Raw genomic sequence first — 24,355 nt, 5'->3', positions numbered from 1 at the left:
CATTGGCAGAAAGTTCTCCCTGATATCCAACCTAAGTTCTCCTTGTGCAAAGTAAAGCAATATGCTTACATGTGAGCTCAGGGAGAAGGGGACCAGCTCCCGTGACATAACCACTCCAAGGGACTCCCTGGTGGTGCAAGGGGTTAAGCACAGCACCATGAAGCAATCCGCAGCCTCTGCAGCATGAATTTGATCCCCAGCCAGGGAGAAACCCACATGGCGAGGCAGACCTCTCCTGTCTTGCCCACTGCTCCCCTCAGCAGTGTATTTCATTCAGTCTGCCTGTTCTGTTCCCAACTCTGTCTCTGGTGAATCCTCTCACACACACCCCCCCTCCGCATCTCTGGCCTGTACCCCAGCTCTTGTATGCATAAATAAATAAATCTTTAAAAAAATAACCACTCCAAAGTCCCATCTCATGCTGTCTTGCTCGATACAAATACCCCCCCTTCCTTTTTTTAAGCCCAGATTAACAGGATGACTGTCCTGGCCTTGGACGCACTGAAGCTCCGAACTCAACCACCTTAGCTCCCTGGGGCCTCCTGGTTCTGTCGGTGCTCAAGTCACTGTCCCCCACAAGCACCTTCAGCTCATGTCCATCCATAGGGAAGAGACCGATTTTATTCTCCCATCACTTGAGAGGGGCTGCAGTGCCTCTCTCACAAGGGCTGTCCCAGGGCTTGGGGACAGAACTTGGGCTCTCAGCCACACACCTGACCGGACATTAACACCAGAGTCACTGTCTTCTTCAAGTGGGCTAAGTCTGTAGAATCTTCCCTCTGAGTCCATTTCTGAAGGATCTAGTGACGTAATAAAAATACTTTGGCCTTTGTCCTCAAGAATACCTGACTTTGCCTCCTGACTATACTACTTTCTAGTTGTGAGTCCTTGGACAAGTCATTTAGCCTCTCTCTGAGACTGTTTTCCTATTGTTTAATGGGAATCATAATAATCCCTGCCCAGCTTACATGTTGTTGAAAGTATGAGATGAGATCTGGAAAAGTACCTGGAATGCTGAGGTATATTTTAGCATGCTAGAAATTGGATAAGATTTAGATTATAAACAGGATAAGTATTTAATAAAAAAAAAATCTCAGAAATCTTTTATTTCCCAGCCCAGAGTCTGCCTGGGTTTCAGGGCTAGCGAGGAATAGACTTGGTTTGCTACATGTACCCTGGGGGCAGTTGTTATGAACACTCCCCAATCTCTGTTCCCCAAAGTGCGCATGCACGCGAGCACGCGAGCACACGCGCACACACACACACACACACACTCGCAATTTCCCATATACATACGGCACAGCCCAGTCTCCTGGATTCTTGTCGGCCCCATTGGCCCCAGCCGCCTATACCCTCGCTGGCTACCTCTCCATTCCCGGGGGGCCGCCTCATGGCTCCAGTCTTGGCCACAGCAACTCCAAGCCTCCCTATTGAGGCCCCTGCAGGCAATTCCTCTCTCCTGGCCCATCCTTCTGGGCCATGGCCCTGGTCTGCACCCCAAGACAAAGGTGGTAGAGACCTTCTCCGAGGCAGTTCAGAACTGAGCATCATCCCCCTCCACCCCCTCCCAGCCTGCCTGGCTTCCCAGCACTGTCCTGCTTAATTCTTAATGGAAATTCCATCCCCGACATCGGCCCTGGCTGGCTCAGGGAGTCCAGACTTGGGCCAACAGCAAATTCCACCCAGAGACAGGAAGCTTCCTGACCATACAGAGGCACGCACATACACATATGTACACCCACACATGAGCAGAGACATGGCCTGAGATAGTCACAGACTCAGATTTACCCAAACACACTGATACACAGAAAGACCATAAGCCTCCTAGTCACTGACATTTATTGCTTGGTAGTAAGTTCTTTGGGGGTATCAATCTCTTTAAGCCTCACAACAACACTAGGTTCTGGCATCATCCCCAGTTTATACGTGAGCATGGGAAGGTTACATAACTTGTATGTGGCATCTAGTAATAATAACCTAATACAGGAGCAGCAGGAAGTGCACCCAGGAGCGTTGTGCCACCAAAGTAACTTTTTGTAGAAGTTATTATGACTTCCATTACACACACAGGGAGAATGGAAACCAGCTGGTTTAAATCAACTGTCTATGATCTCACGGTTTGTGAGATGAAGGGAATGGCTACACGAGATGCGTGGGCACCCACATGGCCAAGAGGGAGACACAGTAATCAGGCAAGCACACACGCAGAGGCACAACCACAAATAGTTTCTTGACCAAAGCAGAAGCCTCAGGAATGATCCAGAGCTGTGTCAGGAAGGTCCTCTCCAGCCTGCCTACATGTTCTTCTTCCTTCCTGACAACCTATCCCAGTAGCTCCACCAACATCACAAGTCACTTCAGAAAAGACAAGTTAAGACCTCAATGAGGGTGGGTCTCCCTGGTCGTGCAAGGGGTTAAGCACAGCAGTATGAAGCTGTCTGTAGCCACTGCACACAAGTTCGATCCATGGCAGGCCAGAGAGCTACCCACATGGCACAGAAGACCTCTCCTGCCTTGCCCACTGCTCCCCTCAGCAGTGTATTTCAGTCAGTCTGCCTGTTCTGTTCCCTACTCTGTCTCTGATGAATCTGCTCACCTGCCATCCAGCACCTCTGGCCTGTACCCTAGTTCTTGTATGCATAAATAAATAAATCTTAAAAAAAAAAAAAAAAAGACCTCAATGAGGGGAAGATTTCAGATTTACAGCTCAGTCGGCAAAGGAGTAGTCAACCCCAGCCTCAGCTCCAAGTCCAGTTTGACCAGTACAACCTACAAAGTCACTGGAAGGAGGGTTGGGTACATCTTCTGAAGGGTCATAATCAAACTTCATGCAGGGAGGACCTCTGAGCCCTAGGGAATGCCGGGGCTCATCCAAGGAGCGCTTGAGGTCCAGCTGAGACTGAACAAGGCCCACAGGACAAGACATGGCCCAAGATCCCAAGTCTGGCAGAACAGAGCCTGTGTGCTCCAGTGGAAGTGCAGCCATATTACAAAGAGATGGCAAGACTTTGGTGGGAAGGGGAGTTGGGTAGAAGAAGGGACAGAGCCATAATGGGGCACAAACAATGAAGTTCAGAGCCCAGGTGGATGAGGGAATAGGCCTGCTGAAGAAGATAGCAGAAGAGTCTAGCAAGCTCAGGAACAAGTCTACTGCTGGAAATTTCCACACTAAGCTAGACAGTTTCAAACAAGAAGAGGAGCGTGCTGACCCTGGGCCTCCACCGAAGAATTCCCCATAGAGAGTGCCCAGGGAGGCTTGTCTATCTAGAGCAATCTCTGGTGTGTCTAGTGGTTTCCATCCCTACTGCATCCCAGAATTCTCTGATAACCAATGCTATCTAAAGGCCGTCTTCTCTGTGGCCTGAAGGCAGCTTGGCCCTGTGGGGCATCTACACTGGCAAAGGGTTTAATCCCCACAAATGAATGTGAAATCATGGTAACTAATAATTTGCCTTTCTAAAAGGTCTGGCAGTCACACTTTGAGGACCACTGTGTTATAGAATAAGAGAAGGTCAGAGATCCAGTCAGTTCAAAACAAAATGTGCAGCCTAGTCTCTAAGCACAAATGATTTCTTCTGAAGAATTCCTAAAGAAAGAATTTACATCCTGCCGTGGCTGTACTCTCCCTTGCCCAGCCCCTATCTCCCCACCTTCTGTGCCCACCAGACCTGTGCTGGTGGGCACTGCCATGGCTCTCTCTGCCTCCGTGCATGCCCAGTAAGAGTTGACTCCTCTACCCTGTCTTCCACCTGCTTAGAGAAGGTTATCAAGATCATGATGTTGCACAAAAATAGCTGACGACCAAGCAGGCTCTCAGTTCAGGGATGGAGATGTCAGATCAGATGGTCAGGATGTTGGTGGCTGAAACGCCAGGCCAGCAGAGAGACGAGAGATGAGCATGGGTCCCAGGACCCACTGCTGCAATCTCAGGGCTGGCAATCCCCTCCTGTATCCCTCCAACGGGCACATGAGGACACACCCTGCCTCCCAGAGTGACAGGGGAACAGGCACAGGAGGGCCTGGGAGAGGGAGCTGGCCATGGAGTCCCAGACAGGCTGGTGCTAACATGCCATTGACTCACTTGTGCAATGGACCATGGATCCTTCCAGACTTTGCTCTATCATGTTCTCCAAAAGGAAAATTTTCCTTAACTCCCAGAGCCAGTGTGACAACCTATAATATAATTAGAGCGGAGGAATGTAAGGGCCAAAAGAATGAGTACAAAGCTCTGAGTGCAGGGTTTCTGAGATATTATTTTCCACCAGAATGACCTGAGGAGGGGGAGAATGAAGTGCAAACCCAAAGACCTCCCTCAGAGGTTCTGACTCAGCAGGGGGTGGTGAGCCGAGCCCAGGAGCACCTCTCTTCCCAGCCCCATATTCAGTCCCTTCATGTCATTGGCTTGAAACTGGCCATGGTGGGAGTATTTATTATACCACAAAATGGGCAAACACTAACAAATCATGACATTTTGTTCTGTTTTACTTTGCTTTATTTTGGAAAGCCACTTGTGGATAGGATCATTCACCAGCACACCGCAGGGCCTGAGGTCTCTTTTTTTCAAGAATCCCACACAGTTATGATGAAGGTCCACTAGAAAAACACTCAAGTGACAAGGTTCTAATCCAAAGCCTTCATTTTACAGAAAGGGAAACTGAGACCCAGTGAGGAGAAAAATCGTGATCACGATCACCATTATAGCTCCCTCGTGGACTGAGGGCTGCTTGGTTGAGGGTATCTGGGCTTGGGAAGGTAGGTTAGGGATGACAGCCATGCCTGTTTTCCTGAGTCTCGCACCATACACCAGCTGTGGTTAATTGGCCAAGTGAGGGAGGGCAAGAAGGCCCCATTCCTACAGGTCAGTCAGATTTTGGAATTTGAATGGGGGTCCCAGAGTCTGTGAGTGGGGGACCGACCACCTGATTGCTGGGCCCAGGACAATAGGCACGTGAGCCCCAGCTGCTGAGGGCCCCAAGGGCTGCTTCATCCATTCCCAGCCTTCAACACTCAACTCCTCATTGAGTTCAAAGAGATTCCCAAGCATCCTCCCAATGAATTCTGTGTCTTATTTAAAATAACAAGCTATTTTTCCATGACTCATGACCAAAACCACCTTCAGAAACACAGCCATAGAGCCACTTAGCGAAAACAAGAACCCAAGATTTCTGCCCCTTTTTCTTGTACCCTCAGACAGGATGCAAAAAGATGAGTGAGTGTGCAAACATGCAGCTCTCCAGGGTGGTGGAACCCAGGGTCATTCCTAGACCTGCAGCATCCACAACCCATGGGATTGCATGGGAAATGCAGATTCTCGGGCATTTCCCCAGAGCCACTAAATCAGAAACAGGGGCTAGGTTACAGCAAGCTGTGGCCTTATAGTCTTCCAGATGGTTCTGATGCCCACTGAACTTTGGGGAGAGCCTCTCCAATGGGAGGGACCATCATTTTTGTCTCCTGGCAATGAATCAAAAGCTGTTCTGCTCAGGTAAAAGAGGCCACTGAGCTGTCAGGCCAGCACCTGCTGTGCAGTCAGTCATGCCCCTTCCTGGCCAGCCTCATCTGCACAGTGCCCATCCATGCTGAGCTATGACAGAGGCCCTCTTTTCAAAGACCGAGAGACAACATCTGTCAAAAAAAAAAAAAAAAAACCAGAACAAGCTCAGTAGACATGGCAGGAAGTGCAACTTCTGTCATGTCTTGGTACCCAACTGAGGGCGTGACTCGGTGCATTGCTGGGTCCTCTGGATTCTCAGAGGCTGACTCTGGCTGACTGGGGCACAGCTTTGGTGTCCTTCTGGAAGAAGGGCTGCCAAGGGCCTGGCTCTAGAAGCCACTTTGGCCTCTCTGGATTGTCTACAATTTCCTCTGTTTCTTCTGCTCCCGAATTCAGGGAGAAAGATGGGCCTTGAGGGTAAATGAAGAAGTGAGATCATGGGGGAATGGGCAAAATAATCATTAACAGCTACATTAATAGCTATTTTGGATAGAATTCCACGGAAGGGGCTGTGGAGCCATGGAAGAGTCTGCCCAACAGAAGCTGTAATCTCAAAACCATGGCACCAGAGCAGGAAAGAAAGTCTATAATCTCTCTCTGCTCTTCTGTCTTAACAGCCTGTGGCTTCTTTGGCAGAACCCAACCAGGGAACCCAAGTGATGTGATCTGAGGACTAACTTCTCAGGATCCAGAAAAGAGCAGATCCAGGAGGGAGACGCTGTTGGGCAGGGTATACTGTGCAGGCAGATAATAAACAGAACCTGGGGAAAAAACAAGACCTAGGTCCCCCCTCCTTTTCACTTAAATCTCTCTAGAGAATCGCTGAACGCTTCAGAAAGTCTCTAAATTGCCATAATGGTTTGACAGACCCAGATTTATAGCCTTGGCAAAGGGCCTGCCAAAGATAGTAGCAAGAACTTTAGCTATGCCATCAAGCATACACAACCACGCCACGGGAGCTTCCAGAAAAGTTTCACCAGGAGATGAAAACTCTGACAGTTTGAATAATCAAACAGCCTTAATGCCAACTCCCAGATACATTACTGAGAACCGATGGACAATTGCCCAGAAAGGATACTTCCAACAGAAACTATGCCAGCCTATGACTTTATAGGAGAGAAAAAATTGATTTACTTAAAATTCTCTGCAATTAATACCCACCTAAGAATTAAAAGGTCTGGTCTCAGACATACCATTCTTCCTAGAGGGAAATTCTCCAGAATTTACCCTCATTGGGAAAGCTGGGAGAAATGGGAGGACACTAAGACCCTTCTAAGAGTAAAAAAAAGAATGTGCTGCTTCGTAACACTCTTGCCGGAGGTAATTTAGTCCAGCAAGCAGTGAGTGGAAGCCAGCTTTGTGCCTGGAAGTGATCACCATGATCAATTTAGTCTCTGACTTCAGGATGTTTAGAGTCTAATAGTGAAGAAAATGGCATAAGTAGACAATTTCCATATCAAGAGATCATTAATAATAAAGATGTGCCAAAATGCCCCCCTACAAATATGGATTTCTGCTTTACATATTTTAAGGCTGTGTTATTAGGTACATTACATTTAGAATTCTTACATCATGTCAGAAAATTTAAAATTTCAATATTAGAAGATGACCCTCACTATCTCTAGGATGCTTATTGTCTTGAAGTAAAAACTGATATGGCTATACAACCATTCTTTTGCATAACTTGTTCATTCTTATACTTTAGCCCTTTCTGTAGTCCTTTTAGATACTTGTAAAAAGTCTGTAGTTAGATTGTCCATATTCTCTTTTGTTTCTCTTGCCACTGGAGACAAATGCACAAAGCTAATGTCACGGTTCTTTCCCCTATGTTTGCTTCGATGTATTTTACGGTTTCAAGTCTTACATCCATGTCTTTAATCCATTTTGAGTAACTTTTGTGTGAGGTGTGAGATGGTCACCTAATTTCATTCTTCTGCATGCAACTGTCCAGTTTGAAAATGACAGATTTTAAAGTAAGTTTGGTGTGCTACAATTTTAGAAACATGTGCAAACTATATAAAAGAGAGAAAATACATGATTAGTGGAGTATTTCTCAGGATGAAATGACTAATAAAAACACTCTCCCTTCTTTTTTCTTTCATTCTTTCTTTTTTTTTTTTTTTGGCTTTTTCCTGTGTCTTCTCAATTTTCTACATTGAATATTTTTATTTTATAATTAGAAGTGATTTGATTTTTTAATTAAAAAACAAATCCTGCCACACCTTTACCATTGAGTCCTAGACAAACTCTTAGATAAAAACCTCCCTACTTTCATCTTACCCACCCCCAACTCCAGCCAAAGACAGGCTGAGGTAAAAGAGCAGTCCTGTGTCAAAATGCAGATTCTCATTCATACCTTGACTCCCGCCCACTCCCCCACTCATCGCTCTCTGCCCCAGCTTTCGACCTTTGAGAGAAGTAGGAAAGTAACAAAATCAGTCTCACCATGACTGAGCTTTTCTCAGCCCCTCGGTGTCTCAGGCAAATCACAGAGAAGGAACTTCCAACCTCCTTAAGAAAGATCATGTGGTCTCAGAATCCTGAGGACCTTCAGTAGGCCGTTGGCTTACCTCTGTGAAGGAGGTATCGTTCTCCCACATTTACAGGCCAGAAAACGAAGGCTCAAAAAGAGGAAAGTATGAGAGGTGAATCTGGGCGATCTGCCTGGAACCCTATTGGGGAGGTCGGGATCCTGAGAGTTTAAGTGCCTGCTTGTTGCGCCCTCTGGTGGAGAAGTGGCTGCTTCGCACCCAGAGGGATGACCGGGGGGAGAAACCAGGTTTTTTTGATTTTATGTTTGATATCCTCATCCAACATTACGTTAAAATGCACCTCTCTCACACATTAAATATCATTCATATACAACTACATTAGAGTTGAGTTGGAGTAAACCGGTGGACATGTAGATATTTAAATAGATTCTCATGTTTTACCTTTTTCGTACTTTGAAGCCATTAACTTATGTTGGAAACTTGAACATTTTTGTGGGTTCCAAAAAAGTTTTTAGTCATTTGCCCCAATATTCTGGGAGTTGAGTGTTAAAAAGTTTGGACCTCTACCCCAGTGGATAGCACTTGGCTTTGGGATTTCCAGGGGTTAGAAGGAGCAGGGACCAGCACTGTGACCACAGTTTGGCTAGGGAAAGACCCACAATGGCTGAGGAGATGGTCCAGGCCCAGTCACAATCAAAAAGAGAGATAATAACATGTGTTGGCAAATGTGGAGAAATTGGATCCTTCATATACTACTGTAAAAATGTAAGCAGGGGTTGTCACTTTGGAAACTAGCCTGGAAGTTCCAAAAGATAAAACTAAGACTTACCTTTTACCCAGCAATTCCACTTCTAAGTATATATTTGAGAGAACTGAAAACACACGTTCACCCAAAAACTTTCACTTTAATGTTCGTGAAAGCATTGCTCACAAAAGCTAAAAAGTAGAAGGAAATAAGTTCCACCAGCTGATGAATGGATAAACAAAATGTGGTATATCTATAAATGGAACAATATTCATTCATAAAGAGGAATGAAGTACTCATACATGTTACAATATAAATAACTTGAATACATGTTAAGTGAAAGAAGCCAGACACAAAAAAATCACATATTGTATAATATGGATGGGGTGAGAGTAATGGGGAGAGACTACTAATAGGGGTTCTAGGATTATATTATTGTTGCACAACTTTGAGAATATACAAAACACCACTGAACTATGTAATATAAAGGAATGGATTTTATGGTTATATGAATTATGTCTCAATCATAAAATAAGAGGAAGGATAAATAAAGATTTTTTCCATGAAAGAAAACTAAAAAATTATTCACAGAAAGAGGGTGCTCAATATGGTAAATATCTTGGTAAACGTAATAAACTATTTCTTTTTCAAATACAATAACTACTGACAGCAAAATTTGTAACATTCTCCATTTATATAGTCTTTCAATGTGTTTCAATGCCTCTAGTGGTTATACCTATGACATCTGTAACATTAAAGAGAGGTGGATATGCATTCCTCTAAAGTTATAACGTTTCAATATTATATTTGAAGTGGTAAGTATTAGTTTGAAGCCACCTATGAAAAGTTAGGTATGTACACGTAATTACTAGAGAAACCATTAAAAAGTAAAAATAAAGAAATATATTCAAAGGCCAATAGGTAAATTACAATGAGATACTTTTAAAAGTTTAATAAAAAAGATTGACCTAATTTTAAAAATTAGTCAGGCAAAGGAGATGAAAGGAATCTCCCACCCTCTCTCCCCAAAATCATAAAGATCACAAATAGAAATCAGGTAACGAAAGTGTTCCCCCATCCAACCAAATTAATAAATATAGTAAATGTAAATAACTAAGTACATCAACTAAAAGACATTGACAATTAAATTGAACTTTTTTTTAAAGACTCTAGTATACATGGTATACAAAAAGAAAACCTAAAAGATAGTGTGTATATATGTGTATGTGCATGTGTGTATATATATGTGTGTGTGTGTATATATATATTATAAGATATTTTATATATATATATAAAGTAAAAGAAAAGATGGTCAATGCCTTTAGTCTTTAGGGAATGCAAATTAAAACCACAATGATATACTAACATATGCACATTAGTGGAGTTACTGGAACTCTCACATATGTCTGCTGGGAATGCAAATAATACAGTCATTTTAGAAAACATTCTGGCAGTTTCTTTTAAATTAAATATATACGCCGGCCATAATGAATATGGTAGATATTAATTGAACTATATTAGCAATCACTTTGAATGTCAATGATCTAAATACACCAAATAGTGACATTGATTATCAGAGTGGATCAAAAACAAAACCCATTATATATTATTTGTAATAAATATTAATGCACACACAGATTAAAAATCAAGATAGATAAAATATGCCTTTCTAACATTAGTAAAAAGAAGACAAGAGTAGCTATATTAATTATATTGCTTTCAGAGCGTACTTCAAAGTAAGGAAAGTTATTGTGCGTAAAGAAGAATGTTGCACAATGATGAAGCAATCAATTCTCCAAGAAGATATAACATTCTTAACACTTACATGTCAAACAACAGAACACAAATGTGTAGTTTTGCATTATGCAAGGAAAAACCTAATAGAAATGCAAGAGAAATATATAGACCCACTTTCATAACTGGAGACTTCAATACCCCCCCTCCATTAGAAAAAGACAGAATCAGCAGGCAGAAAATCAGTAAAGACATAGTTAAACTCGATCACGACATCAACCAATTGGATATAATGAACATCTATAGACATCTTTATCCAACAACAGAAAAAAACACATTCTTCTGTTCACATGAAATATTCACCTAAATAGACCGCATCCTGGGTGATACTACAACACACATTAACAAATTAAAAAGCACTGAAAACATACAACGTCTGCTCTCAGACCATAACTAAATTAACTTGGAATCAGTAAAACATGATAATTGGAAAATTCCAAACTACATAGAGAGTAAACAACATATTTCTAGGTAATACACGAACCAAAGAAGAAAATGCAAAAAAAAAAAAAGAATTTTAAAGATTTTGACTGTATGAAAATAAAAACACATTTATCAAAATTTTCAGAATGCAATGAAAGTACTAGAGAAAAACTGTTAGCATTGAATGTAAATATTACCAAAGACAGACATCTAAAATAAATTACCTAAGTATCTATCATAAGAAACTAGAAACAAACAAATTAAAAGGAAAGAAAAAAATCAGAACTATGCCATCAATCAGTAAATTGAAAACAAGAAATGAATAGAGAAAACCAAAAACTGGCTCTTTGAAAAGATCAGTGACCTTGATGAATCTCTACTCAGGCAAACTAAGACAAAAGTCATAGGGCACCAGTTACTATTCTCAGAAATGAAGGAAACACGTGAATGCAGAACCTGTGCACATTAAAAAAAAAAAAGAAATACTATAAACAACTACACCCACAAATTTGATAACCTAGTTAAATTGGACCATTTCCAGAAAGACACAATTTGCCAAAAACTCAGACAAAAATGAACAATGAACAAGAAGAAGTAGAGAATCTCAATAGGGTTATATTTGTTAAAGAAGTGGAATCAATAATTAATAGCTTCCAAAATTGAAAGTTCCATAGCCACTGGTCAAGTCTGCTGGACATTTAAGAAAGAAACCAATTCTCTATAATCTATTTCAAAGGATAGGAGGAAAGGGTATATTTCCAATTTACTGTGAGACTAGCATTATCCAAATAATGAAACCAGACAAAAACACTACAAAAAAAGAAAATTTACAGAACAATATTCTTCATGAACATAGATACAAAAATTCTCAATAAAATACTAGAAAATAAAAGCCAAAAATAATAATAATTATTATACATCTTGACCAAGTAGGATTTATTCCAGGCATGGAAGAATGGCTCAACATTTGAAAATCAATTAGTATACTACATCACATCTGGGGAGTAAAATGACAACATGGTCTTTTCACCAAATGCAAAGAAAGCATTTGACAAAATCCAATATCTATTCACAATTTTTAAAATCACAATAAACTACAACTAAAGGAGAATTTTATCAACCTGATAAAGAGTATTCACCAAAAAAAAAACCTATGATTAACATCATATTTGAAAAATTTCCACAATGAAAGCGTTGTCCCACTAAGATCAGGTACCAAACATGAATGACCCCTCTCAGTACACCTTTTCAACATCACACTGAAAGTTCTTGCTAATGCAATAAAATAAGAAAAACAAAAGGTATATATATTGGGATGGAAGCTATAAACCTGCCTTTGTTTGCAGAGAAATTGATTATCTATGTAGGAAAATCTGACTTGATTCACTTAAACCAACCAGTGATTACAGCAAGATTGCAAGCTACAAGGTTAATATACAAATATCATTACTTTTCCTATATACCAACATTGAACAAGTGAAATTGAAATTAAAGACAAAACATTGCTTACATTAGCATCCCCCCAAATGAAACATTTAGGTGAAAACCTAATGAAAAATATATAAGGTCTGTATAAGGAAAACAGAATAACTCTGGTGAAGGAAATCAAAGAAATAAATAAATGGAGAGAGACGTCACATTTGTGGACAGGACAACTTGACATTGTCAATATGTCAGTTCTTCCTGACATAATCTATAGGTTCAACACAATCGCAACCAAAACCTTGCAATATGGGTATTGGCAAAAGTTTATATGGAGAAGACTAAGAGCCAGAGTAACCAATACAATCTTGCATAACAAAGATGGAAGACTGACTCACACTATCTGACTTCAAGCCTTACTATAAAGCTACAGTAATCGGGCCTCCCTGATGGTACAAGGGGTTAAGCATAGCACTCTGAAGCTGTCTGCAGCCTCTGCAGCATGAGTTGGATCCCCTACATGGTGCAGCAGATCTCTCCTATCTTGCCCACTGCTCCCTTCAGTAGTATATTTCAGTCAGCCTGCCTGTTCTGCTCCCCACTCTGTCTCTGGTGAATCCTCTCATCCCCTGCACCTTTGGCCTGTACCCCAGTTCTTGTATGCATAAATAAATAAATATATATTTTTTTAAAGAAAAGCTACAGTAATCAAGACGGCGTGGTGTTGGAGAGGGAACAGCCAAAAGATCAGTGGAATAGAATAAAGAACCCAGAAAGAAAAGCCCATAAATATTGCCAATGGATCTTTGACAAAGGAGCAAAAGGAGTAAAATGAAGGAAAGAGTTTCTTCAATGAATGGTGCTGAAACTACTGGACATCCACATATAAGACAATGAATCTAGACACAAATATTTCACAAAAATTAACTGAAATAGCTCATAAGCCAAAATGTAAAATTCCTTTATGACAACACAGGAGAAAACCTAAATGACCTTTGGTCGGATGATGCCTTTTTAGATAACACTAATACATGATTCATGAGAGAAATAATTGATAAGCTGGACTTGATCAAAATTAAAACCTTTGCTCTGCAGAAGGCAGTATCAAAAGAATTTATATGCAAGTCATATGCTAAGAGAAAATACTTGTAGAAGACACATCTGGGAAAGGACTGCTTTCCAAAATATACAAAGAGGTCTTGAAACTTAAAACATAGACCAAAAGCTATGCATAACAAACACTGCACCAAAGATGTACAGATTTCAATTAAGCAAGTGAAAATATTCTTCCTATCATATGTCATCAAGAAAATGCATATTAAAACAAGGAGATACTACTACACACCTATTAGAATGACCAAAATCCAAAACCCTGATTGTGGCAAATGCTGGCAAGTTATGAAACAACAGAAGCTGTCATTCATTGCTGTTAGGAATGCAAAAAGGTTATGAGACACTTTGGAAGCCTTTTTGGTGGTTTCTTACCAAACTAGACATACTCTTACTGTAGTATTCAGCAACAGCACTCTGTGGAGTTGATACAAAGGAGTTGAACACTTGTCTCCACAAAAACCTGCACACAGTGTTTATAGCAGTTTTGTTCATACTTGCCAAAACTTAGAAGCCACCAAGCTGTCCTTCAATAGCTGAATAAACTGGTATACTCAGACAGTGGAATACTATTCAGCACTAACAAGAAATGAGCTATCAAGCCTTAAAAGACATAAAAGTAAATGCATCTTATTGAGTGAAAATGTCATAGTATATGATCCCAACTCTATGACATTCTGAAGAAGGCAAAACCATGAAAAAACTAGTGGTTGCCAGGTGAGCAGAGGGGAGAACATAGATACAAGCAGAGCACAGATTTTTAGGACAATGAACACTCTATGTGTTCATTGGATGGATATGGATGGATGGATATTTCCACACCCATAAACTGTACACCACCAGCAGAGAACTCTAAGATAAACCATAGACTTTGGGTGATTATAATGCATCGATGTAGGCTCATCTGTGGTTAAAAATATATATACTATTCTGGTGGGTGATGTTGACAATAAGGAAGGCTGGACATGTGCAAGGGAAGAGAATATATAGAAATCTCTGCCCCTCTCAGTTTTTGTTGTAAACTTAAAACTGCTCTTAAAAGGTCTCTCTAAAAAAAAAATGCAGTGTAATCTAGTATAAAACTATGTAAAATATGCATATAAAAGGAAGGCAATATAAACAAATCATAATGGTTGAATCAGTCTTATTGAAATCATTTTTCATATCTTGACCTTTCAAAGTTTCTGTAATTACTTTTTTGTTTACTTTGTTAAGCAATACAACTGTGTTATATTACATGCAATAATGAGCAGAATATATAATACTAAGACAGAATATTTGTTTTCTGTTTGTTTTTAAGACAGACTGTTTGGTAGCAATTATCAGAAATGTAAATATATATGAGCAAAGATTTAAAAGTAATTGCAAGAATAAGACTTTTTAGGAAATATATATATATATATTACATATGTGCACTTTCAAATGACTCAGTAATTCCATTGCCACGTATTTACACAAAATAAATGAAAATTTATTATATTGCCTTCCTAGGGATACTGTAACAAATTACCACAATCTTGGCTTCTTAAAACAACAGAAATTTATTCCTTCATTGTTCAGGAGGCCACAAGTCCAAATCTAGGTGACGTGGCACACTCTCTCCAGAAAGCCTGGAAGGGAATCCATTCATTGCCTCTTCTAGCTTCTGATGGTTGCTTGGTGGCTTAGCTTCTCTGGTTGTGGCATTATACCTCTGGCATCACATTATACCTCTGACATCACATTATACCTCTGACTTCACTTCTCTGTGTGTCTTTTTTCTCACTCTGTCCCTTTTAAGTGCACACCACCAAATTGAAGTTCCATTTGGAGACTCCAGGATACACCCATTTTAAAATCTTTAACTTAATTAACTAGCAAAGATCCTTTATCCAACTAAGCTAACATTGACAGTTGCCTGGGGCCAGGACATCTACTTATTTTCTGTGGGACTCCATTTGGCCAATACACTTCACACAAAAATTTATACCCAAAGTGTATACCAGCTCTATTCATGAATACCAAAGCTGGAAACAACCCATGTCCCTAAATGGATAAATGGATTCAACCCTAATATATCCCTACAACATAACACTGCCCAGCAAGCAATGAAAAGAACCAAACTGTTCATAGAAGCAACAAGATGGATAAATCTTGAATGTATTACACTAAGCAAAAGAAGTCAGACTCAAAACTAGATATTAATTCCAGTTGTATGACATTCTGGAGAAATCACAATTATACAGACTGACACCCTAACAGTAGCTGGAGTGACTGAGGATTGAAGGGACATGGGGGAATTTAGGGGCATGATGAAACAGTTTTGTATTTTTATTTGCGATGCTTACATAATTCAGTGTATTTGTCAAAACTCATAGGACTCTACACCAAAAAGAATGAACTTTTCTGCAGGTGAATTTAAAAGAGATACTGGGACTGGCACTCTGTAAACCACAGTTTTCTTTTTCAAGTAGGTCCCCATTAGCTTCTGGCAGTTATAGGTGCTAAAAGGGGAGAAGAGGGCATGAAGAAGACACTTGCTCCTTCCTATTTTAATTTCTCACTCTGTTGGCATTACACAGGATTTCTTTACTTAGGCAAGGACATTGGATCCAGCTTCCAATTTTGTTTTCCCATATTTCTATTTTTTTAAGATTTATTTATTTATACAAGAGCTGGTGTACAGGCCAGAGGCGCGGGAGAGAAAGAGGATTCACCAGAGACAGAGTGGGGAGCAGAACAGACAAGACGGTCTGCTGTGTGGTATCTCCCTGGCCAGTCGGGAATCAAACCCACGCTGCAGAGGCTAAGGACAGCTTCACAGCGCTACGCTCAACCCACTCAACCCGCTGCACCACCGGGGAGGCCCGCCCATATTTCAAGAATGATTTTGTTGTGCCCCTTCACAGACAGCAACCTCAGCCTCCGCCATTCTCAGGGGTCTGAGAAGCCTCCTCCAGGTCCCTTTGTCCTCTTGCCTGTGTATGGTAGCCATGCCCTTCCCTTTCTATCTCCAGCTACCACTTGTTTTCTTTTGCCTTCCCTTTTTTTCTCACCACCATCCCTTATACCCCTTTGGCCTTTCTCTCTCCTCCCTCTTGCCAGAAACCTCACTATTTTATTAGTGTCTACTCACTTTCATAGTATTTTGCTTTGTCAAATCATCTGTTGTATAAACATCCAAAATATTTGTCTTTGTCATTTGGACTTGCCTTATTGCACATAATTCCCTTAAATTCTTTCCGTTTTGCTGTAAATAGTAACATTTCATCTTCCCTTACGGATGAATAATATTCCATTGTGTGGATATACCACATCTTCTTGATCCCATCCTCTGTCACTGGGTATTTAGGTTGTTTCCATGTCCCAACTATTATAAATAATGCTACAATAAGCATTGCATATAATTTTTTGTATTGATAGTATCATGTTCTGTGGAGAGATGCCCACAAGTGGGATTAACTGGGCCACAGATTATTTCAGTTTTTAGTTTTTTAAGGTAAATCCATATCACTTTCCAAGATAGCTGCACCAGTCTATAGTCTCACCTTTGCCTTTCTGTGCCAACCTCTTAAGTCAATTTCTTATCTTATTCTTTCTGCTAAAATGACAATGTGCTTTCTATTTTACAACTAGAACTTGACTGATAGAAAGGCAAAGTCTTTCCTATTCCCTACAAAGTCCTATTGATTTGTCCTCTCCGTTAATTCTCTGATGCCTTCTCCTACTTCTCTTTCCCCTCTCCCACTCTAGATCTGAGGGCACACAAGAAATACAGAATAAAGAAGACCATTTGAGTCCCCACAGGAATGCAGTCATCAAAATTTACAATCTGAAATCTACCCAAAGAACACAAAAACACTAATTCAAAAGGACACCTGCATGCCTATGTTTATTGCAGCACTATTTACAATAGCCAAGATATGGAAACAACCTAAATATTCAAAAACGGATAAATGGATCAAGAAGATATGGTATAGATACACAATGGAATACTACACATCGATCAAAAAAGATGAACTCATGTCGTTTGCAGTAGCATGGATGGAGCTGGAAGAGATTATGCTAAGTGAAATAAGTCAGTAGAAGAAAGATAAATACCAGATGGTGTCACTTATATGTGGAATATAGAGAAACCAAACAAAGGATCAAAAAAAGACAAACTTCAACATCAACTCTTGAAAACTAACCATACACCGGAGGCATCCAAGAGGGGAGGTTCAGAGGTGGATAGAGTGGGAGGGATAAGAACAGGAGCAGGGGAACACAAAGGACTATGGTGGAGGACTATGGGTGCATTGGTATGGGAGAGCTATAACGACCACACCTAAGGGGAGAAATCCAATATTGTCAAAATATTAGCAAAATGCACAACAATGGTGCTTAATTAATTTCAAAAAGTAGAAGTCAAGTGAAAAAAAACTATTACTTTGGTAACAGTTTTACCTAAGGTAATAAAATTTTACCTTGTTGTGGGGAGGTGTGGGGGGGTGGAGATTTCACAGTGTGGAAAATTCTATTGGATCTAATGTCTCCAACAAACAAATTACAAGAAGGGAAAAAAGTGATGAGAGGGGCCCTCCCTCTAGGTTAGAAGAGCCTTAAAGCATATTACATACATGATATATGTCTAACATACATTTTTGAGGAATTTGAACCATGACTGATGAGATATTAAAGAATTTGGTAATTACTGATAATTTATTTTAGTTGTTAAATGGAATTCTGTTTATATTTAAAGAATCCTTCTGGCTTAGAGAGACATGGGGAAATATTTATAGCATATCAAACCATGGAGGAAGGGGAGTTAATGATGTATAAATGTAACAACATTGACTATAAATTGGTCATTGTGAAGCCAAATGTCTTCAGCAGTATAACAAAAAACCACAAATTAAGGGCCTCCCTGGTGGCTGGCACAGGTGTTAAAGTCTCAGCGCTACGAAGCTCTCCCCAGCTACTGCAGCCTGTGTTTGATCCCCTGCCAGAGAGCTGACCCACATGGCACAGCAGACCTCTCCTGCCTCGCCCGCTGCTCCCCTCAGCAGTGTATTTCAGTAGCTCTGCCTGTTCTACTCCCCACTCTGTGTCTGGTGAATCTTCTCACCCCCCCACCACCACTTCTGGTCTACACCGTAGTTTGTATATGCATAAATAAATAAAAATAAAAATCTTATAAAAATATACTACATATTAGTTATCTTAGAAGCAACAAATGTTTACTTCTTACAGTTCTGAAAGCTAGGAAGTCCAAGATGAAGGCACCCACAGATTCAGTGTCTGGCGAGGGCCCACTCCCTCATGGATAGCAGACTTCTCACTGTAACCACTCACAGCAGAGGGAGTAAGGAAGTTCTCCCAGGCTTTGCTTGTCAGGGCACTAATCCCACCCATGAAAGGCTCACCCTGATGACATAATCGCAGCCCTCAGTCCCCGCCTCCTAATACTACCACTATGCAGTTAAGGTTTCAACATCAAATGTTGGTGGGACACAAAACATTTAGTACAGTGCCAAACTCTGCATAGAAGGAATTCGCTCTAGTATATAAAGAATAGGTTATTTGTGTGCTTAAAATCTTCCACTTGTTTTCAAAATCTGAGGGTCTACAATGTGATGTAGTTAGGTCAAAGAATAGCTCACAGGTCTCTGTTAACCTCAGGAGCTATTGTGAGAAACAATTAGTGACAGTGGTTTCAACTATAAACTCTAGATACCAAAATCGAGGTCTGCCACTAACCATCTGTGTGACCTTGGGTTACACGTCTCTGTGCCTCCATTTCCTCAGTTGCGAAGTAGAAATATGAATAGTATCACTCCCATGGAACTGTCATGAAGAATAAATGAGTTGTAGGCATGAAGTATGGTCTTGGAACATCATCTGGCCCATAGTAAGCACTCAAAAGTGTCACTATTGTTTTTATTGCCTAGGAAAACAAGTAGAAATGAATCACCAAGATTTTGAAACAAGTATATCCAAAATATGTTTTTAATCTTGATGAAGTTCACAAATGCACAATATTGACATGGGCTTAAACAAAAATACCATCATGTTCTTACATGACAAGGCATAGCATCCCCATCACCCTGTGTGCCAGAGACCACAGAGGCAGTGGCTCATGTCCCCTAGGTTTGGCAGAGCTGCATAACCAACAGGGTAGCTCTCAGAGAACCAACTTGCTACCAGATAAGCTGATGAGAGATGTCAATACATTTCCTGCACACAAAAAAAATCAAATATAAAAAGGATGCACAATAAATATGGAATTAGCTTATTTTGCATTCAGTTTCATTCCTTTCAAGTGACAAAGGTGCTTTTATTCAGTATCTATTAGGATGCAAACAGGTATATCTTCCACGGAGCCTTCTCCCCAAGTTGTTCTCAACAAAAATAAATAGAAGTGGTGAGTTCAGCTTCATGGTAACCTGAGAAGAAAAAATATATAAATGAAGAGGTAGAAGGAGGAGGAGGAAGAGAAAGAGGAGGAAAAAAATTAAGCATGTCAACAGAATAATCACAATTATTACTAAAAAGAACAGGAAGGCCTTCTTTAAACAGCATTTATAAATTATGACTATGAGGTGTCAGCAGACTTTTAAGGCAAATGATGAGAAAAACAATTCAACAGTCACTGCTGACATTGGCAGTAGCATCATGACTACAGCCCATGACCTGGCTCTGTGAGTGCTGGTCAAGAGGTGAGTGCTTTCTGAACCTTGGTTCATTAACAACCAGTGGCCTTGGCTAAGCTTTGCCCTCCCGTTATAAATGTGCCAATTTTTTTTTCATTTCTCTTCTCAGAAAGATGGCGATGATCTCTGCAGCCTATCCTAGTGCTATATTGCCTAGCTGAGTTAGAAAGAACTCACTGGCTCAGGAAGAAGAATGTAATTGGAGAGAAGAGACCCGAAGAAACTACCAAGTCCAGTGGGTTTCAAAATGTGGGTGTCACCTCCAACCCCCTTCTCCCTCCCATCTGACAGCTCAAGGGCAGTCACCTTCTTCCTTGAGTTATTCAGCAGCTCAGGCCTGAAGGTCCCTTCGGCGACGGCCAAAGGCTTCGGAGCCCACATCCGTGGGCACAAAGTCGCTTTTCACCACGCCCCCAGATCTGCTCAGCAAGCCTGCCAGCCGGTGGGTCACACAGGTGGCAGTGTTGCAGGACCTCTTCTGGGCAGTGACGCTGGTGGGCAGGATGGGGAAAGAGAGAAAACTGGTCAGTGAGAGGGTGGGGTCTGGGGGAGGAGTCTGCCCCCTGGGATGTTCATAAAGAGGATTGCAGCTCTTCTGCGTGCCACTTAAGAAAAAGCATTTCTCCTAAATGCAATTATGAAAGCTGTTAGGAGAAATGATCTGGCAGTCTTTGCTAGGAGCCCTGCCCACAGACTTGCATGAAAAAAACCCAGTTCTAAGCTGTGGGGCGCATGCTGACACCCTGCACTTGCCATCCCTTTGAAACAGTTCCTTTGGAAGCAGGAAGGAGTGGTCAGTAAAAGCCCAGTCCCACCCCAATATACACAGGGTACATACAGAGACTGCACCACAGCCTTGGCACCGACAAGACCACTCTCCATGGGGACATTAAAACTCTCTGAAGACTTACCTGGAAAAGATTCAGAAAACAGCGATTGCCGCATCGCCCTCAGCCCCACCCCCAGAGGGACTTACCTGTTCCTCAGCACATCTGTTCTGGATGCCAGAGCTCATTCACAGGTACCACTTACCAAGCCCTGTCACCAAATCTGTCAACAGGTGTCCAGTTACCCTGAGGCTAAAGCTAATTTTACCTGGGCTCTGGGCACTCTCACATCTTGGGCAGGGACCAGAGTCATGACCAGCACAGAGCAAATCCTTTCAGGAAATAGGTTTATCAATCAGTGATAAGACATGAGAGATGAAGCAGGAATTGGAGGACTTTGCCATGAAATCTTCTGAGTCTTAGAAACGTCCCTTATTCTTATGTCTAACCTCTCTGACTCCTGCTCTCTTTCCTTACATCCTGCAGTTCCCAACACTCTGTCTTAAGCAAAGCTACCAATACCAGCTTCAAGAGCAATTAGGGTGCAATCTACATGCATTAAGGTTCACCAATAGGAGCAAGAGAGGAACTCAGGAAGGAGCAGAAGGTGTTCAGTTGGCATCCTGGGGCACCCCCAATTGGGGAAGTGGTCCAGCTCCAAACTTCTGGCTATGGCCCTTTTCTTGCCAGGTGTTTCAGGCCCAAAGCCGATGCTAGAGAACGTATGAAAGTTGTTCAGGTCCTTGGCGTACGTGCCCAGCACACAGGTACTCAGACCACTGCGCCGCTTAGCTTTGAGCCGTCCAGGCTGCAGGGAGAAAACCATGCCAGACAATACCATGCAGCTACGGGCAGTCATGCAGAGGGTATGACTAGAGAAGGAACAATTTGAGCAGGGACAGGAGGGGCAGGCAGGAGGGCAGCTCACACCTCCTCCATGGGGAGAACTGGGAGGCATGCAGAGCCAGGGCAGGGTGGGTAGGCTGCGGTGGGGAGGGGTGGCCTTTTCTGGCCTTCCTCATGCTGCTCAGTCCTTTGTGCTCTGCAGAGAGGTTCTCAGGGTGGATGCAGGTGCAACAAGTTCCACTGCCCAGACACTGCTGGGGCCAGGCCAGGGGCTGGGATGTGCTCCAAGCTCAGGGTGCTCAGGGAGGTAGAATTGGGCAAGGGTGTTCCCTCAGCACCGTGGCAACATGCACATCTGCAGCGTCCTGCACAGCCAAAGGTCCCCACACCTACCTCAGACACTGCTCTCCTTGAGCCCACCCCCTGCACAGCCTGTGGCTTCACCTTGCAAATGAAAAATGAAGGTCCCTTGCAGGTGTGGGAGAACAACACACACACATTAAATTTCTAGAACATCCCAAGATATGCTGGGTCCATCCCCTGGATCCACGCTTTCCAGTACTAATTCAGCCAATGCTGGGAGGACTTCTCCGTAGGGCAACACCAAGTCCCTGAGTGAGTCCACGTCTCCACATTTCTTTTCCTAATATCTTTCAGAAGTGGATCATGTTCATGTCTAGCCACAGTCCCTCCAGCTGTACCTGGACCTCTTCCAAGGACCCTGACGGAGGCAGAGTCTCAGGTCCTGGTGAAGGCCAGTCCGCTGTACTCCTGAGCAAATGCTGTTTTTCCTACCTTTCTGGACTATGTCCACTCCTACTGTGGACTATGTCCACTATGGCCACTCCTACGTGAGGAGTGAGGAGCCTTACCTGGAGCCCTCAGTCTCCTGCTCATCCTCCAGCTCATTGGTCTTCCTCTGCACATAGGCCTTCACCAGTGCAGCCAGCAGGAGGCGCCCCTCTTTCTCACTGAGTGAAGCTGGGTCTGGGAGGCTCTCCAAAGCCGTCCTGAAGAGGGGAAGCAAATCCAACAGGTTCTGAGCCCCACTTCTACCTCCTCCCCAGCCAGGTTTCCAGTTCTCCGTGACTTTCCCTGAAAATGTGGCCTCCCTGACTCCCGGCCCCAGGGCTCATGGACAGCATCCTCCCTAGAGTGTCCCTCACGATGCTGGAATATTAAAGTTACAGAACTGCTTGACCCCAGGGGCAGTGGAAGGGGAGTGCTCTCCGGGCTTCAGGCTCTCTCACCTGAATGGCGCAGCCTGGAGACTGCTTGCTTGGCACAGGACCAAGATGCTGAAAGCCAGGAAGGGGGAGGACTTTCCGAAGCCCATGATGCCTCTCTGTAAAGGGAGAACGATGTTACTTCTCCACCTAGATCAAGCACCTTCCAGGGCGCACAGACCTGGGTTCCAGTACCGGTTCTGCCACAAAGGCCTTCTGACCTCAGGCAAGTTGCCCCACCTCCTCAAGCCTCCCGAGTTCTGTTCTTGTGCAGAACGGACTGATGTGAATATCAAAAGATACTTTGCAGCCTGGTGGAGCAGGAACAAGTGTCCTGGGGTTTGGAGGCGGGGCAGGAAGGCTGCTTCAGCTCAGTGGAAAGTTAGGGAAACGCCACACAGATGCGCATGCATACAATAGAGCCACATCTTTTGCCCTCTGCGGACACCAGACACGGACCCACCCTTTTGTCCTTGCTCTCCCACTGCACCTGTCTTCTCAGGGACTGAGAAATCTAGGACTCCCTTCCTCTGGTCTACACCTCGGGCCAAAACGTGCAGGGAAGTTAGGAAGGGTAAAATGGACAGGAACCCTAACGTCAGCCTGTGGGGATGGATTTGGGGATAAATTCTAGGAGCCGGTTATGAGGGTCTCTGGGCTCTGCCCAAAGGAGTTCAGCCTCTGCTGAGCGACAGATGCCGGGCGCTAGCACCGCCGCTGCACTGCCCCGGGTTCGCAGCCACGTCCCAGGGATGCTCACGGGCTGGAGGCGCCAACCGCGAAGGCTCAGGGATCCAGGTCCAAGGAACCAAGCGTGATCCATGAGGACACAGACTGCGCAGGGCACGCCCAGCCCAAACTCTGGTAGGATGCTGCGCTCCCACCGGCACCAACGCGGGCCGCAGGCACTTTATAGCGCCCAAATGAAGACCGAGGGTGCTTGTTAGCACCCACTGGAGCTAATTGAGAGTAAAGGAGCTGATAGTCCCAACCATCCACCTTCTCCCGAGCGGGACAGGGAGCTAGGAGCACCTGGCTGCAGGTGAGTCGGAATGGCTGTGAGAAGCAAGACAGGCAGGCAGGCAAATGAAATAAACTGCCAAAACTATTCCAAAGCAGAGTAAAAAGTTCCTCACCTGGCTACTCGAGTTTCAGAAGAGCGTGCCGCGGGTCCACCCGTTTGGACACAACGCCTGTTGTGGGCGTCTGCTCCGCGGAGCTCTCTGCTCTTATTCCAGTGAGGGCGGGAGGGGGGTCCCCACGAGTCGGCGCGGCCAATCCAAAGTGGCCAGGACCCAACCAGTT

At 43.0% G+C, this 24,355-nt stretch overlaps 2 protein-coding genes across 2 annotated transcripts in view; both read right to left on the bottom strand.

The window, feature by feature from the left end:
• INSC (INSC spindle orientation adaptor protein) overlaps positions 1-1,392 on the bottom strand; it is a gene marked incomplete at both ends in the record, with an annotated part of 110,301 nt that extends 108,909 nt beyond the window's left edge. The window contains one exon of the mRNA XM_084241090.1: positions 1,297-1,392. Coding sequence (XP_084097216.1) covers positions 1,297-1,392 — 96 coding nt within the window. The remainder of the gene's footprint in view (positions 1-1,296) is intronic.
• A 19,090-nt stretch (positions 1,393-20,482) lies between these two features.
• Positions 20,483-23,160, bottom strand: CALCB (calcitonin related polypeptide beta; the record flags this gene model as incomplete). Its single annotated transcript, XM_084247469.1, has 3 exons — positions 20,483-20,642; positions 22,697-22,834; positions 23,075-23,160. The coding sequence occupies 3 exons, from the start codon at positions 23,158-23,160 to the stop codon at positions 20,483-20,485; spliced, it is 384 nt and encodes a 127-aa protein (XP_084103595.1).
• Positions 23,161-24,355: the final 1,195 nt, after the last annotated feature.

The sequence above is a fragment of the Talpa europaea genome (genome assembly GCF_964194135.1).
Source record: "Talpa europaea genome assembly, chromosome: 1".
Taxonomy (NCBI): Eukaryota; Metazoa; Chordata; class Mammalia; order Eulipotyphla; family Talpidae; genus Talpa; species Talpa europaea.
Note: the sequence above shows the minus strand (reverse complement) of the source record. Positions and strands in the feature narration are given on the sequence as shown.